Raw genomic sequence first — 16,449 nt, 5'->3', positions numbered from 1 at the left:
AGCTTAAGGATTTAGGGAAAGATCATGCCAGAGAGGATCTGAGCTCTGAGCAAAGACAGCTGAAGCTCCTTCCTGTATTTCTGAGCCTATATATTGGGCAGGATCTTCCCCATACCTGAATTGTCTTTCTTATCTAAAGCTATCAGGCCCTTATCCTTCCCTTCTTCATTAATTTCCTTTCTGAGTGATTTCTTCAGTGAGGAGATCCACAGATGGCTTTTTAGCCTCAGTGCTAACTTACACAACCTCAAGTACCACGTACCTCTCAGCTTATGTGTATTGTCGTGTCAACAGTTAGCTATTATAATTTTTCCTTGGGAAGTTTATTTTATTTACATGCTTATTTGTAGGTCTGTGTTGATGTCTGTAAGCTCTTAGCAAGCAAGAAAATATCTGTTTAACTCGTTTTGTGCTCTCCGTAGGTGTATTCTAGTAAAACAGACATTCGTAAGTGCTATTCCAGTAAAACTCTTGTGATGGTGATATATATGAAAACTGTTCCAATAACCTGATTTCTTGTTGAAGCTGTTAAGGATCTTTATCCTCTAATTACTGATTCTTTTTCTTGTTTTACTCGTAGTGTCGGGTAATGCGAGGCCTTAAAGGAGCTCATGGGAAAATTAACGGTCAGTCCTTGGGCTATGCCTTTGCAGAGTTCCAGGAGCACGAGCATGCCCTGGCAGCCCTACGCCACATCAACAACAATCCAGAAATCTTTGGGCCTCAGAAGGTGAGCCTCATCCTGTGCGGGGGAACATGTTCCTCTGAGGGCCATTTGCGGAAAACCCTCTGACGTTTGTATGGTGGGTAAGAGTGGCAAGGCGTTGGAGGAGTGATTGGTGATTCAGGTGATAAGATGATTAGAAGGAACACTAAACTGAATAGACTGCTTGCAGAACTGGCCCCTTGCATTTAAGTAGAGTGAAGTGAGTAGCATCATCTGACTTGCAAGAAAGAGGGTAGTGGTGGGACGATATCTCAGCTCATTGCACACAGAGATTAAGAAATCTAATGAATGACTTTCTGTCCCCTTCTGCCACAGAGACCAATAGTGGAGTTCTCTTTGGAAGATCGAAGGAAACTTAAAATAAAGGAACTGAGGATCCAGCGCAGCCTGGTACAGAACTGAAATGTTTTTTCTGTCTTTGTCTTTTTTGTTTGTTTGTTTGTTTTTAATTTTTATTTATTTATTTTTGGCTGTGTTGGGTCTTTGTTTCTGTGCTAGGGCTTTCTCTAGTTGCGGCGAGTGGGGGCCACTCTTCATCGCAGTGCGCGGGCCTCTCACTGTCGCGGCCTCTCTTGTTGCGGAGCACAGGCTCCAGACGTGCAGGCTCAGTAGTTGTGGCTCACAGGCCTAGTTGCTGCACGGCATGTGGGATCTTCCCAGACCAGGGCTCGAACCCGTGTCCCCTTCATTGGCAGGCAGATTCTCAACCACTGCGCCACCAGGGAAGCCCCTGTCTTTGTTTTTTAAATTGTAGTAGTATACACATAAACTTTACTATTTTTAAGTATACAGTTCAGTTAAAACAAAATTTTCTGGGGGGCCATATTTAAACTCCTGTTTTGTGCAGTTTGTGGTTCTGCTCCCTTAAAGTAGGTCTCTTCCTCATTAGGTTCTTTGTTACCCTTTACTCTTAGTTTCCTAGAACTCTGCAGGCCATCTCTCCTCTGCTGGCCTGGCTTGTGATAGCTCCACAGAACGGGGAGGAAGGAGAGAGGAGAATCAAACTGATGTTATTACCAATCAGCAGTGCTTGTACTGCAGTGTTTGGTGATGGTACGTGTCAAAATTAATAGCCAGGGTTAAGTTTTACATTACCTGTAGATTTCAGCTCTCTCTTCCATAATTCTGTTTTCTTCTTAGATGGCTCCAGAAGTGTGGTGCCTGATAGTTTTAGTACTGTTTTTAATCTAATGTAGTATAGAGGAAAGAACAGGGACTTTGGGAACAAGAATATTCATGTTCAAACTCAGGCTCTGCCCCTTTCTGAGTTCCTTGGCAAGTTATTACCTCTCTCAGCTTCAGTTTCTAGTTTGTAAAAATAGAATTAACATCATCTGTGTTACATGGTTGATGAGGATTAAATGAAGTAACGCATGTAAGTTGTCTCGCATACTACACAGTCATTACTCACTCTCACCCATCTTGCCGCAGGACATAGAAGGCCAGCTTGACACCATAACTCGTACAGATCTCATTGATATTATACCTTAACTTGCGTATATACCAAACATTTGCAGTGCTTTGGTGTCTTTATGTTGTATATCATGAGCATGACTTTTATTTATTTATTTATTTTTGCTGCATTGGGTCTTTGTTGCTGCACACAGGCTTTCTCTAGTTGCGCCAAGCAGGGGCTACTCTTTGTTGCAGTGTGTGGGCTTCTCATTGCGGTGGCTTCTTATGTTGCGGAGCACAGGCTCTAGGTGCGCGGGCTTCAGTAGTTGTGGCACGTGGTCTCAGTGGTTGTGGCTCGCGGGCTCTAGAGTGCAGGCTCAGTAATTGTGGCGCACGGACTTAGTTCATCCGCGGCATGTGGGATCTTCCCAGACCAGGGCTTGAACCCGTGTCCCCTGCATGGGCAGGTGGATTCTTAACCACTGCTCTGCCAGGGAAGCCCTGAGCGTGACTTTTAGAGGAGCAGTATCAGTGGTTAATACAATGGCCCTGGGTTGGAAAAACCTGAGTTCTGGTTATTATTCAAGGCAGCTTTATTACTGTAGTTATAGAATTATTTACTGCCTAAGTCAGAGGTGATTCTGTAGCTACTGGCTTAAAAAAAAAATTCAGGTGGCCTTATTTGTTGCCTGCACTTAATGTACATACTGATCTCTCTGTGTAAAAGTATTCCTCTCCCCTGACTCAAGGATACTCTACTCAGTTTCCATACTCATATTCCACAAGTAGCGTCTCCCCACCTCTCTCAAAAGAGATAAGACTTTATTACTTGTACTTCATGAAGTTCCGTAAACTTCTTTTTAGTTTTTTACTTTGTGAATGTCTCTTTTCTCCACTGGGCTGTGAGTGCTAAAAGGTAGACACTTCATTCTGTCCATCTGTACCCTTACCACTTAGAGACTGGCACATAGAGGCATATAATAGATCTTTGTTGTGTCAGTGTGCCTATCTAGATTTCTGAGGTGAAAAGGAAAAAATAACATTATTATTACTACATTAATTTCACATGAATCTTCTTTTTCTTCCCCCACTTCAGTGCAAAATAAATCTGTAACATACTTTGTCTTCCTTCTCATGTCATATTTTCCTTATCTTCATTTCAGTTATCTTTTCTCTAATGTTTTTCCTTTCTCTATATGGATTCGAGTTTCTGACGTGTCATTTCTTCTCCCTTAATACATTCATTTAGTATTTCTTGCAAGGCATGTCTACCAGTGATAAATTTCTTTAAAGTTTTCTTTTTTTTGGCCTCACTGTGCATATTGTGGGATCCTAGTTCCCCAATGAGGGCTCGAACCCGGGCCCCCGGCAGTGAGAGCACTGAGTCCTAACCGTGGACTGCCAGGGAATTCCCAGATTTCTTTAATTTTTGTTTGTCTGAGAAAGTTTTTGTTTTTCCTTCACTTTTGAAGGATGATTACACGGGTAAAGCATTCTAAGTTGGTGATTTTTTTCCCCCAAACTTTAAATATTTCCTTCTATTCTCTTCTTGCTTATATGGTTTCTGAAGGGAAATCCAATGTAATCTTTTTTTTTTTTTTAATCCAATGTAATCTTAACTTTGTTCCTCTGTAGGTAATGTATTTTCCCTACCTCTGGCTTCTTTCAAGGTTTTCTCTTTGATTTTCTGCTGTTTGATATGATATGCCTAGGTGTACTTTTTTCTTTTTCTTTTTTTTTTAATATCCTGTTTGGTTTTTGGCCTGGATCTGGTTTAGTGTCTGTCCTTAAGTTTGGAAATCCTTAGCTCTTATTACTTCAAATATTTCTCTTCTTTCTTCTCATTCCCATTATACATTTGTTACACCTTTGGTAATTGTCCCATGCTACTGGCCTATTTTCTACTGGCTTTTGCGTTTTGGACATACCTGTGCTTTTCCCCTATTTCTGCATGTGGAAAGGGAAATGGTTGTTTTGTGTCCCCCACCCAGTAACCATCTGTTACTATTTCAGGGCCTGTGAACTACTTGCATTCACTTTCCTATAGTCTAACTATTTGGGGGAAGAATTCTCCTTCTCTCACCAGCTCATTCCTCTTCTGAATATTTCCAGCAAATAAACCTCACCCAGTAACTAAATGACATTCTCTTGTCTTATACAGCAAAAAGTGAAATCCATGTCGGCAACTGGTGAGCAGCCCCAGCAAGAACAACCAGAGCTTGGAAAAAAACAGCAACAGAAAACAGCTCAGAACCACATGCATCAACAAAGCAAGGCACCCATGGAGCAGAAGGAGAAGGCAGGATCTGTCTCGTGGACAGGGTTCCAGACCAAGGCCGAAGTGGAGCACGTGGAGCTGTCTGATGGGAAGAAGCGAAGAAAGGTCCTGGTGCTCCCCTCACACCGAGGCCCCAAAATTAGGTGAGATGCAGGATGGCGGCTCAGAGGGTTTGTTTTGCTTCTTTTTCCTCTTTGTTTGGATGAAAGGGATGCTTGGTGTGCTCCAGTCCCGCATGAAGTATCTCTACACCAGCAGAGCCACTCCTGGACCAAATGGAGGCCGGAATAGGACTGGCGGAGGCGGCCTCGGAGGAGCCTTCCAGTGCGGGCTTTCATGCGATTTTTCTCTTCTGAAGAGCTTCCTCCTGTCCTGATGGCCGTCTCTGTCAGCTGAGGCCCATCTACTTGAGGTTTCTGTTTGGGACAACGGATTAGTGCTGTCAACAGAAGTCGATCTTGACAAAATTTTTGTTAAGTATATGAAGGTTTTTGAGATTTCCTTGAGGTTTTAAGCTAAAACAAAAAGAGAAGTATACAGATGTTGAGCCATAGGACATTCTGTTGCAGTATCCCTTTTTAGCATGATTTCTCATGGGCTTAGAAAGAGCCAGCGTAAGAAAAGGCATTTTATCTTTTGGGCTGAGAAAAATCTCAGAGGTCCCAATTAGAGGAGGAACTCAGGGTGACACTTGACCATATTGTTTCAGGTTACGGGACAAAGGCAAAATGAAGCCTCTCCCTCCCAAGAAGCCAAACCCCCAGATAAACCACTGGAAGCAAGAGAAGCAGAAATTATCTTCCAAGCAGGTAAGTTCTGTAGGCCATGAGGCTTTGGCATGGCACAGCTCTGCTGGGGTTGGCAGCCGCTTGTGCCATGATTAGTCGTGCAAAGGGAAAGGGCTTTGGGGCTTCCCTGGTGGCGCAGTGGTTGAGAGTCCGCTTGCCGATGCAGGGGACACGGGTTCGTGCCCCGCTCCGGGAAGATCCCACATGCCGTGGAGTGGCTGGGCCCATGAGCCATGGCCGCTGAGCCTACGTGTCTGGAGCCTGTGCTCCGCAACGGGAGAGGCCACAACAGTGAGAGGCCTGCGGACCGCCCAAAAAAAAAAAAAAAAAAAAAAAAGGAAAGGGCTTCTAGATTGCACTTATGTACAGGATTGCAGCTTTTTAGAGGATGTGGAGGTACACGGTCCTAAAAGTGGGGAGAATAATAAAACGAACCCCATGTATTGGTTACTCTGCTTCAACAATTATCTTGTTTTGCCTACCCCCCACCCCACCCTACCCTGTGAATATATTAAAGTGAATTCTTCTTCACTTGTAAATGTGCCTCATGTGGAAATGAGGCACATTGCTCAGAAAACTATCTCAGAATTCATCTCGAGCTGATCAGCCCTTAAACACACATATACCCAAACACATCTTATGCCATCATCACATCTAATGATATTAATAAGAAGCTCTTAATAGCTAATATGTAATCCATATTAAAACGTTCCCAGTTGCCTCAAAAATACATTTTTTAAGTTGGTTAGGATGAATCAGGTTCCAAACAAAGTCCACATGTTATACTCGGAATTTTATTTTGGCCATGCCCTGCAGCTTGTGGGATCTTAGTTCCCCGACCAGGTACTGAACCTGGGCCACGGCAGTGAAAGCACAGAGTCCTAACCACTGGACCGCCAGGGAATTCCTTATACTTCATTTTTAAATCTCTTAAATCTTTTTTTTCCCCCTATAATATCCAGTCTTCCTTACATCCACCCCCGCTTTTTTCCATGCAGTTAACTTGTTGGATAAGCCAGGTCCTTAGCTTTAGAATGTATTACATTTTGAATTTAGTTGCTTTCTTCCTTGTGCTGTCATTTAACTTGTTCCTCTAACACCCCATGTTGCCTACAAACTGGTTGTTAGATCTAGAGGCTAGATTAGATTCAAGATCAGTTTTCTTGGCGAGAGTATTTCATAGGTGGTGCTGTGTGCTTTCTGTTGCATTGCACCATAAGGTGCATAGTGTCTGGTTGCCCCATTTTTAGTGATGCTGTGATTCATCAGTAAGTTTAGGAATTGTCTACCTTATCCCTCCATTTGTAAAGTCCCCCATCAGCCTCCCACCTAAGGGTCTTAGCACCCACTGATGATTGCTATCTAGATCCGTATTTCAATACGAGTTGCAGAATGCTAGTTTTCTAATTTTATCAATGCTTTTGTGTTTTTTAAGAAGAATTGTAGAAAAAAAGAATCTTCCCTCGTCAACTGTTTGGTTCCCATGAAATATCATTTGTGTGGGAAAGGCAGGGTAGATGCTTGATTTTGTTCTTTTCCTTTTATCAGATTCCAGAGTAATGAGTTGTTGCCCTACCAACCTCCTCAGATGACCAGTACGATTTTTTTTAGTATTGTGAACTCCTGAGTTTTTATGTACTTGATGTGTTTCAGTCAGATGCAGTCATTATTCCTGTCCCATCTGAGGCCAGCAGAAGCCCCTTCAGGTTGACTCCTGCCTGAGTCCTTCTGACATGATCCTGTCTTTGATAGTGTCCTTACTTCCTAGTACAACTGGATGTCCCAACTTATCTATTTTTTCGTCAACCCTGGCATTAGCTTCCAAGGAGCCGTAGTTCTTTTTTTTTTTTTTTTTTTGGCGCTACGCGGGCCTCTCACTGTTGTGGCCTCTCCCGCTGCGGAGCACAGGCTCCTCCAGATGCGCAGGCTCAGTGGCCGTGGCTCACGGGCCCAGCCGCTCCGCGGCATGTGGGATCCTCCCGGACCGGGGCATGAACCCGTGTTCCCTGCATCAGCAGGCGGATTCCCAACCACTGCGCCACCAGGGAAGCCCGGAGCCCTAGTTCTTAATAGAAAGTGGTGGTCCTGCATTCTTGATCATTTGAAGTCAAATTTTCTTTTTTTCCTTGCCTAGTTCCTTTCTTTAAAGTGTACAAGAGCATTAGCTTCTCATCCTACTCAAGAAATCTGTGTCTCTGGGAAGCCTCTGACCCATCAGACTATCTTACAGAGCTCTCTTTGAAACCCTGTAATTCTTGGTGAGGGAAAGGGCAACAAGCAAGACCATCCAGACTTGGGGCTGTGACTCATCTTGGAGGAGATTCGTGTGAACATTTGGGAATTGAAGGGGGAGAGGCCTTTGAAACACGGTACTTTAGTGGGGCCCTTCTCTTAGGCACTCCTGGTCTGATTTCTTACCAGTGGATGATTCTTGCGGGGTCACTGTCTGGAAGTCCCTCTTGTGGCGGACAAGATCTCTGAACCTACTTTCTCCCTTGGCTGGCCTAAGGGTAAGATAATACTTAATGCTTGAAACCGATTATCTTATGTTTCCTTACCTTTCATTTGTAGGTACCTAGGAAGAAAGCTAAGGGAAATAAGACAGAAATTCGCTTCAACCAGCTGGTCGAACAATATAAGCAGAAGTTATTGGGACCTTCTAAAGGAGCTCCTCTTGCAAAGAGGAGCAAATGGTTTGACAGTTGATGATGGTAGCAGACTGGGTAAGAAGCTGGATTGTGTGCTTCTTGGTAAAGCCTCCCCGCCTCCCCCATGTCATTTACTGAGGGAAGGAAACTCCTTGAGTGCACTGCCACTTTGGGGCACTGCGACTGGGGCACATCTGAACTTTGGTCCCTCCCTCGTGTGTGGTTAGGTAACCACAAAGAGGAATCTCAGAAAAACATGGTGATGCTTCTTGCATATTTTGTTTGAAGCTATGTTTATAATTCTTATCCATTTTAATTCTCTGTTGCTCAAATGGAAACAATTATAAAAAGCATTCTTGACTGCTGAATTTTTAAGATGTATATTTTGTTAAGTGTCTTCTCTAAATGAGATATTTTGTGGCTTTTTGAATAACAGACTCTCGTTTCTAATATATGGGAATCCTTTATTATTTGTAAATGTTTTTGATATTCCTAACTCTAATTCAGGTATGTAGTCCTACATACTGCAGGAATCGATTAAGAAAGAGCAGAGAAACATGATTTCCAACCTAGTCTTTGAGGGTGAGAGAAACTTGGAAAGTAATTGAGGGCGTGGGGCCTGGCCAGGAGCAACACCTGAAAATTGCTTGCCAAATGAGTGGGTAATTGTTGGTAGTTAACTAGAAATCAGTTGGCAGTGGCCCACAGACACTAGCCTGGGTGGTGCTAACCTGCATTTCCTCTCTTCCAGCACCTCCTCCTGAGGACTCAAGAGAGGTGGTCGGTGGTGGAGAGAGCAGTGAGCATGGCCAGAGAAAGAGTTGGAAATACAGCACAAAGCTCTTAATTCCCCAGTCCAGTCTGGTGCCATAATAAGTGATGCTTTCTTCAGAACCATTGCTGACCTAGGGATATGGCTATTTCATTGCAGTATCTTGGGAAACCAATGAATGCTCAGAAATGCCCTTAATTGGTTTAAAGATGGGTAAAAGAGAGACCATGAAAATACTGAAACCTTTTGTAGAGAACTAAAGGACAGAGGCTGTATCTCCAGAGTTACCTTGAGACAGTGCGACTTGGGGAGTTCGAAATGTTGTGGCAGCAGCTTGGCAACCCATCAACCCTAGGATGGCCTGTACTCTGTGAGGGAGTCAGACACTTTATTAAAGGTGTAAATAGAAGATCCACAGCCTGCCTGGCCTCTGATCTGTTTTCCCTTGGCCAGCTGTCTGCTCACCAGACACTTTTTCCCGTAGTGTACAAATATCTATAAATTAACATTTAAAAATAATCTGAACATTTAGGATAGATAAAAATTGGGTTCATTTCAGATAGCTTTGCCAGATTTTCTTAGATCCAGATTTTTCTTCTGACAGGTATAGCAGCCCAGTATGTTTAAAACATCATTCAGCTGCTCGAAAAGTTACTGCACAGTTCTTTTCTTTTTTTTTGCCTTTATTTTATTTTATTAAATGATGTTTGAATCACTAAATTAAAAAATATATATTGCTGAACATTTACAATGACAATTTTGCATTTCTCCATATACTTTATCATATAATGATGTCATATGTTTTCTAAATTTCTTAAATCTATATTTAAGATACAACTATATAATAAAAATCCCAAGGAAAACAAAACTTAAACCTCAAAATTATTGTTCATCCCATTACTATTTAAGCTGCTCATTTTTGCCCATTAAAACTCCGTTTTTTACGCATGTTTACAAATCCACATACTAGTATCATTTTCATTTAAAAAGTCACTCCTTAATATATAACTTTCAGCATATGGTTATTTATGAATATAATTTTGCAAAAAATTATCTTATGTCTGATAGTTTACTTTTGAAACTATTTAGAAAGCTTAAAGATGCAAAAGAAAAATAGCTAATTGGATTATATAATCTGCATACATAAAGGATTTGCATTGAACTAAATCACAGAGACAGTTCTGGTGAATTCGTATTCAATATTGTCTTCACTTTATTACTCAAGAATATTTCTGAGCTGGATAGTGTGCCAGAACCCCTGTCAGTTTTGTCAGTGAAAAGAGATGAGAGAAAATGTAATTCTGCAGGCAATGTAATAAATAAATATATACTTTTAAAGAAAAAGGACAAAGAAAATGTAAATTTGGTCTGTCTTCTTACCTATAAGGAAGGTAGGCACAGGAGTAAATTATTTTTTATGTAACATTTATTTCTAAAGGTTTACGAGATACGATTTTAAAATGGGTATATTTTATGGTTTTTATTTTAATTGATACAAACATAGCCAAATACCTATGTGTACAAATTATTTGGCCAGTATCCACTCACTTCATACCTTTAAGAAAGAGAATATAAGGTCATTTGCAATAATAATAATTAACTAGTCAATAACGTAAAACAAGCTAAAATAACGTTTAAAGAATGTTGACCTGAAAAAGTGTAATGATTCTCAGTGTAGGCGTTCCTATGTGGAACAAATTAATGTGTGATTTACAATACAGTTTAAAAGTACACACACTGCACACAGTTCTTTAAAAAAGTAATAAGATGAATCATCCACTTTCTCAACAACCAGATTGCTTGTATGGTGTCCTCCTCTGGGACACCTCACCATGGGTTATCTGGGCAGCTTCTTAACGCTTGCCTCGGGAGTATTCATGCGAGGAGAATCATGCTCATTTCTTCACTTCAGAGCCTGATGTTTCATGAAATGGAGTTTTCTGAATTAGACGTGAAAGTGGAGTTACAGACCGCTTGGTTAAAAAGCAACAACAATAACAAACATTTCATTAACATCCAGGACTGAAGGCCATTGATCAAAACTGTCAAGTTTCAGTAGATTTTCCTGCTTGGTTATACAGCAGCCTGACTCAGAGATACTTACTTTATTTTATTTTATTTTTTTGCGGTACGCGGTCCTCTCACTGTTGTGGCCTCTCCCGTTGCGGAGCACAGGCTCTGGATGCGCAGGCTCAGCGGCCATGGCTCACGGGCCCAGCTGCTCCGCGGCATGTGGGATCTTCCCGGACCGGGGCACGAACCCGTGTCCCCTGCATTGGCAGGGGGACTCTCAACCACTGCGCCACCAGGGAAGCCCAGAGATACTTATTTTAAATAAAGAGTCTTAAGATTGTGTGCTGGCTGTTTCTTTGCTTTTTTGGTGGGGGGGTGTGGAAGGGGGTAGATGGGAGACTTGGTAGTTTTGAAGACTCTGCTTTGATCCAGGGTGTATAGTCCCTTGCTCTAGACCTCGCCTGCAGCGAGGGTTCTGCTTCAGCTGTCTTGAAGTGAGATCTGCAGCTTCCTCTGTTACAAAGTTAGTGCATGTGAATTCGTCCTTCGAAATACTTCCAAATGTCCTTTGCTATGTTTTTGCCTTGAAAAGAGGTTTTCCAGCTAAAAATTCAGAGTGCAGAACCTCAAGGTTCCAGAGATCCCCTTCTCACCATGTTTTTAATCTTCAGTCATCTGAGGAAGCAGGAGGTCAAATATGTCTCTGTGAGTGCTGGCCACCCAGAATCAGCAGTCATAGGCCCTCTGGCTGCTTCACGTAGCTAGTTCTTTGCTTGATATTCCTCCCACTCACTTTTTGAGAAGTGACTGACGGGCATCTGCCAATTCTGTCATATAAGTGGCAACTCTGCCCACTCAACTTGGAAAGTTCCTGAAACTTCTCCATGGACCGCTCCATCATGGTAGTAGCCACATCATCAGACTGAGGATACCCAAGGTAAGTTTGTATTTCAGTTTGTCTCAGATGTTGCTCAACTATGCTTTCTCTCACTCAGTCCTAACTGGCGCTTAAAGGGCCAGGATGAGGTTGCTTTGTTTCTCTCAGGCAGAGTGAAAATTTCCAGACCTCCCTTTGCCCAAGGTTGACTGATTTAGAAGTTGCATGCATGCATTGTCTTATTTTGGTTCTTTCTTTCTTGTCCCGATGTCTCGTCCTTTGCAGGATTAATTGCAGAGTCTGAGACTGCTCATTGATTGGGGTGTTATTCCGTGGTCTAGACATGGATGAGTTATAGGTACATCTGCAGTTCCTTTAGCTTTTGATTCTGAGCTGGTGTTTGGCTGCAGACAGGCTTCTGTGCTTATGAAGTAAAATAGTGGGAAGAATGTGAAGGGCACAGACTGATTGAGCCTGGTAACCAATTCTGAGGAGGAAACTGCAGAGTCACCAGAATACCTTTTGGACAACCCCCAAATGGAGCATCTTGATAGATGGCAAATCCAGTTTTCCTTAGGCTCGTCGGTGCTGTCCAGAGCCTGCTGCCTTTTGTCAGACGAATACTTCACTGCTGCAGAGTCACCCCGGAATCTCCTTCCCTGGCTGTTTGATGGAAGGAAAATCCTTTCTGTCCTTGAGGGCAGGGACTATATTTTACACTTTTCTATGTACCCTGCAATACTGAACAATGATTTACACATAGTAGGAGTTCGTTTAATTCCACCGAACTCACTGGAACAGAAGGCCATCTGGTCCAGGGAGCTGCGTTTGTGAAGGACAACAGAGTCATTTCCTGAGGTGATGTATGTGAAAGGGCCCCAAAATACAAAGTGATAGAAAAAGAATAATAAACTGCTGGTCACAATCCCTTGAGCACACCACCTGTGTTCTTTTTGCTGTGCCTTGTCCACACCAATTTGTCCTCCACTCACGTGCTATCCAGCATTTCTCCCTGGGAACCTCATCCAACCCAGGGCATTGTGGTCCCTCCCTTGGTCCCTGACCCTTTCTGGTTGATGTCTACTCACTTGACAGCATATGCGACTGTGGCTTACTTGTCATTTCTTTAGATCTTACTTCCGCAAGTAGATGGAGCCCTGTGATGGCAATCCCAGCCCCAGGGTGTGGCCGATGGTGTCCTTAGTGATTGGCTGTTGAGGATGATGAAGATGAGGGGTGTAGCAGACAGTCACCTGCTGCAGTGAATTCTCCCCAGCCTATCATTTAATGTATTTTCTTTTTTCTGTCTAGTTCAGCCTCGTTCCTCATAGTAGGTGCTCAGTTAATGTCAGTTCCTGTCACTCCTTTTCATCTTCCCTGCACTACTGTCTGGGCCTCAGTCTACCAGCAACTCCTCTCATATATTGCTTAATCTGCCTTGTGGCCAGAGCCCATCGCATTTCTGTCCCCCTCTGCCCGAGGGACTCCCAGCCCTCATGCGCAGCGCTGGACGTTAAAGGCTGTATGTGCAAAAACCCTAGTAAAAGCAGCTCATTCTCAAGTGTTGCCTTCTCACTCTCAACTTCTCTCCATTTTTCCCTCTCCTCTCTCCTGGGTCTGACACTCCATTGTCTGCATGCACTTTTCAACCAAAAGATACTCAAATACTGGGCTTTTGATGAGGTTTTCCCTTTGGCAGCTACTGCAGGAAAGATGCTTTGTATTCTAGCCCGCACTGGGAAAGACCCTATCATGGCAGTTGGCACCTCAGATGCAGTAAGAAGACCAGAACATTGTTCCTATACTACTTGCAATGAAAGGACGGGATTTAGATGCACCCTTCTTATAAGATAATGTAATATCGTGATTTACAATAAGAAATATATATATGGCCTTTGTCCCTGCTCCTGGAACAGAGCTCCTAAAGCCCTTGGAATTTCCTGTGCAGAGAATAATAGAGGTCTCTTTTGTTACGTTAAATAAGGTGACTTTTGGAAAGCCACTAAGGATGCCATTGGAGCCAACCCAGTGATTAGAGGGTTGGAACTTATGGCCCTCCCAGCCCCCCACCCCATCTCCCATGCAGGGAAAGGGGCTAGAGGTTGAGTTCAGTCATCAGTGGCCAATGATTTAATCAATCACCTATTTGAGGAAGCCTCCACAAAAACCCGAAAGAACAGGGTTCCAAGAGCTTCTGGGTTGGTGAGCATGTGGAAGGAGATCTGGGGAGAGTAGCTCACTTGGAGAGAACATGGAAGCTTCCTGCCCTTTCTCCATACTTTTCCCTGTGCACCTCTTCCATCTGGCTGTTCCTGAGTTATAGGTAACTGGTAATCTATTAAGTAAAATGTTCCTCTGGGTTCTGTGAGCTGCTCTAGCAAATTAGAAGGGGGTCACTGGAACCTCTGATCGGTCAGGAGCACAGGTAACAACCGGAACTTGTGGTTGGCTTCTGAATTTGGGGGGTGGGGGTCAGTCATGGGGGACCCAGCCCTTAACCTGTGGAATCTGACACTATCTCCAAGTAGATAGTGTCAGCATTGAGTTGGAATGTAGGACACCCAGTTGGAGAATTGTGTAGTGTGGGGAAAAACACACACATTGGGGTTGGATGCAAAATTGTAATTGGTGTCAGAATTATAGATAATATTCTTTTAAAAGCAGCCCAACAAACATCCTTCCCCCAGTAGTGTGGTGGCCATCAGTTGCCAGAGTATGTGAATTTGTCCAGCCCTCAGGGCGCTGCTCCACCTCAGGGACCTAGGGAGCAAAGTAGGCCTGTGTTATTTCAGAGGTGGGTAACGCCGCGAATGAAAGGAGCAGCAACTTAGAGGCAGAGTGTTCTTGCTCCTTCCAAGTCAGCGGGGTCCGCTGGAAGTCCGAAAGCAACCTCCCTTGTCAGATCAGACCCCAGACCCACCTTATGTGTTACGCAGGTCAGAGACCACGATCTCTTTCAGTGACATGGCAAATTGAGGCCCAGACAAGGAAGATGGCATGGTATGAGGCTGGGATACAAGCCCAGGTCTTTTGACACCTGGGCCAGTGCTCTGTCCTCATCTGATCTCCGCTGCCACCTGGCCTGCCCCCCTCAGGGCCTCTGTTTCCCCCTTTCCACAAAAGGCAGTTCCCTGAAGGAGTGTGGGCTTCCTTTACCCTGCCTGTCACCAGCTCCGCGATGTTGTGGCCTAGAAGAACCCATGGCTGTCGAGAGAGGCAGAGCCACAGCCATGGCCTCTGGATCAAAATAGCGGAGTGTGGGCAAAGGCAGGGCTGAGGGGCTGCCAATCAACTTCAGCCTGGGATTCCTGGGGCCGTCCACCCCATGGGAAACGGGAGCCAAGACCCATAGGGGTGAGTAGGGGGAGGGATGGTGGGCTCCTCCATCCCCTCCTGGCTTGAAGCTTTTCTCAGGATGGGAGAGACAGAATGAAGAAAAACATCTCTCCCCTTCTCGTTTCCCTTCCTGATCTTTCCCAGGCAGGGTGGCGACAGCCTGGTCATTTGAGAAGTGGATGAAGCTTACCTGAGGGAAGGTGGTCTGGCTGTGACAGGTTTTCAATCCAGTTTTGCAGCATTGCGATCATGGTGCCCCCTTGGGGGCCGCTGGGTTTGGACATTGCTCCTTTCTCATGAAGACTGGCTGGGCAGGGCTTTCCTATCATCTCAGGTGATCTTCATAACAATCCTGGCTTAGATCATCGAGGGGCAATTGTTCCCACCCTAGTCTCACAGCTGATGGAAACAGGATGACACTCCTAGGATCCCTTGGCCGCTGAGCTAGGACCAGGGTAGGGCTCCGACCTGGCCCAGGGCTCTATCTCTGGGGCCTTTTATGGAACTTTTATTTGAAACCGCTTTTTGCCAGGTACACCAAGTGTTTTTAGGGTAAAGAAAGGTTTCTCTTTCTCACATTACATAAGAAAAGGAAGGGCATTTTCATCCTCACGTGGTCTTTGGATGGCAGTGAAACATTTTAAAACTTCTCGCAGAGCGAAACCAGCACCTGCCTCAGAGCAGCAGCTGCGCTGCGGCCGACCACGGTTTCTCTGGCCAGAGTTGCTCCCACGGGTCTATGGCGTGGGGCATATCTTTGCAAACCTCTTCAAGGGCCTTTTTAGCAAAAAAGAAATGAGCATTCTCATGGTGGGCCTAGATGCTGCGGGAAAGACCACCATCCTGTATAAACTGAAGCTGGGTGAAATCATGACCACCATTCCCACTACAGGCTTCAACGTGGAGACTGTGGAATACAAGAACATCAGCTTCACTGTGCGGGTGGCCAGGACAAGATCCGGCCTCTGTGGCGCCCCTACTTCCAGAACGCACAAGCTCTCATCTTCGTGGTTGACAGCAATGACAGAGAGCGTGTGAATGAGGCCCGAGAGGAGCTTATGAGGATGCTGGCAGAAGACGAGCTCAGGGACGCCATTCTGCTCATGTTTGCTAACAAACAGGACCTCCCCGATGCCATGAATGTAGCCTAGATCACGGACAAGCTGGGTCTGCACTCTCTGCGCCACAGGAACTGGTACATTCAGGCCACCTGTGCCGCCAGCGGGGACGGGCTCTATGAGGGACTGGACTGGCTGTCCAATCAGCTCTGGAGCCAGAAGTGAGTGGTACTCTTCTCTCCTCCCCTCTCACTCCCTCCTTCTATCCTCTCTTTACTCCCATGTGGCAAACGTGCCCCTGGGGTGTGAGTGCCAGAAGCTGTCTCCATGGTCGCTCACAGTGTGCTTCACCACATGCTGTAAACGTGCAGACGCAGCCTGCACCTGGGTTTTTATCTAATGTAAATAGTTTTTGTTTCCAATGAGGCAGTTTCTGGTACTCCTATGCAATATTACTCAGCTTTCTTTATTGTCAAAATAAAATCGACCCACTGTTTAGTACTGAGAAGGGATTTTAGGCACACGGGTCATCCAGGAGTCACTGCGTCAGACAAGCC

The 16,449-nt window shown here is 44.5% G+C and overlaps 1 protein-coding gene and 1 pseudogene across 2 annotated transcripts in view; both read left to right on the top strand.

Moving 5' to 3' along the window:
• Positions 1 to 7,894, top strand: part of RBM28 (RNA binding motif protein 28) — a 30,047-nt gene extending 22,153 nt beyond the window's left edge. For both annotated transcript variants that reach the window (XM_007469674.1, XM_007469673.1), the window contains 5 exons: positions 581 to 730; positions 1,043 to 1,117; positions 4,284 to 4,543; positions 5,110 to 5,209; positions 7,760 to 7,894. In XM_007469674.1, coding sequence (XP_007469736.1) covers positions 581 to 730; positions 1,043 to 1,117; positions 4,284 to 4,543; positions 5,110 to 5,209; positions 7,760 to 7,894 — 720 coding nt within the window. The remainder of the gene's footprint in view (positions 1 to 580; positions 731 to 1,042; positions 1,118 to 4,283; positions 4,544 to 5,109; positions 5,210 to 7,759) is intronic.
• Positions 7,895 to 15,548: 7,654 nt separating this feature from the next.
• LOC103081654 (ADP-ribosylation factor 1 pseudogene) lies at positions 15,549 to 16,117 on the top strand (annotated as a pseudogene).
• Positions 16,118 to 16,449: the final 332 nt, after the last annotated feature.

The sequence above is a fragment of the Lipotes vexillifer genome, unplaced genomic scaffold (assembly GCF_000442215.2).
Source record: "Lipotes vexillifer unplaced genomic scaffold, Lipotes_vexillifer_v1.1 scaffold1329, whole genome shotgun sequence".
NCBI classification, from domain to species: Eukaryota; Metazoa; Chordata; class Mammalia; order Artiodactyla; family Lipotidae; genus Lipotes; species Lipotes vexillifer.
Note: the sequence above shows the minus strand (reverse complement) of the source record. Positions and strands in the feature narration are given on the sequence as shown.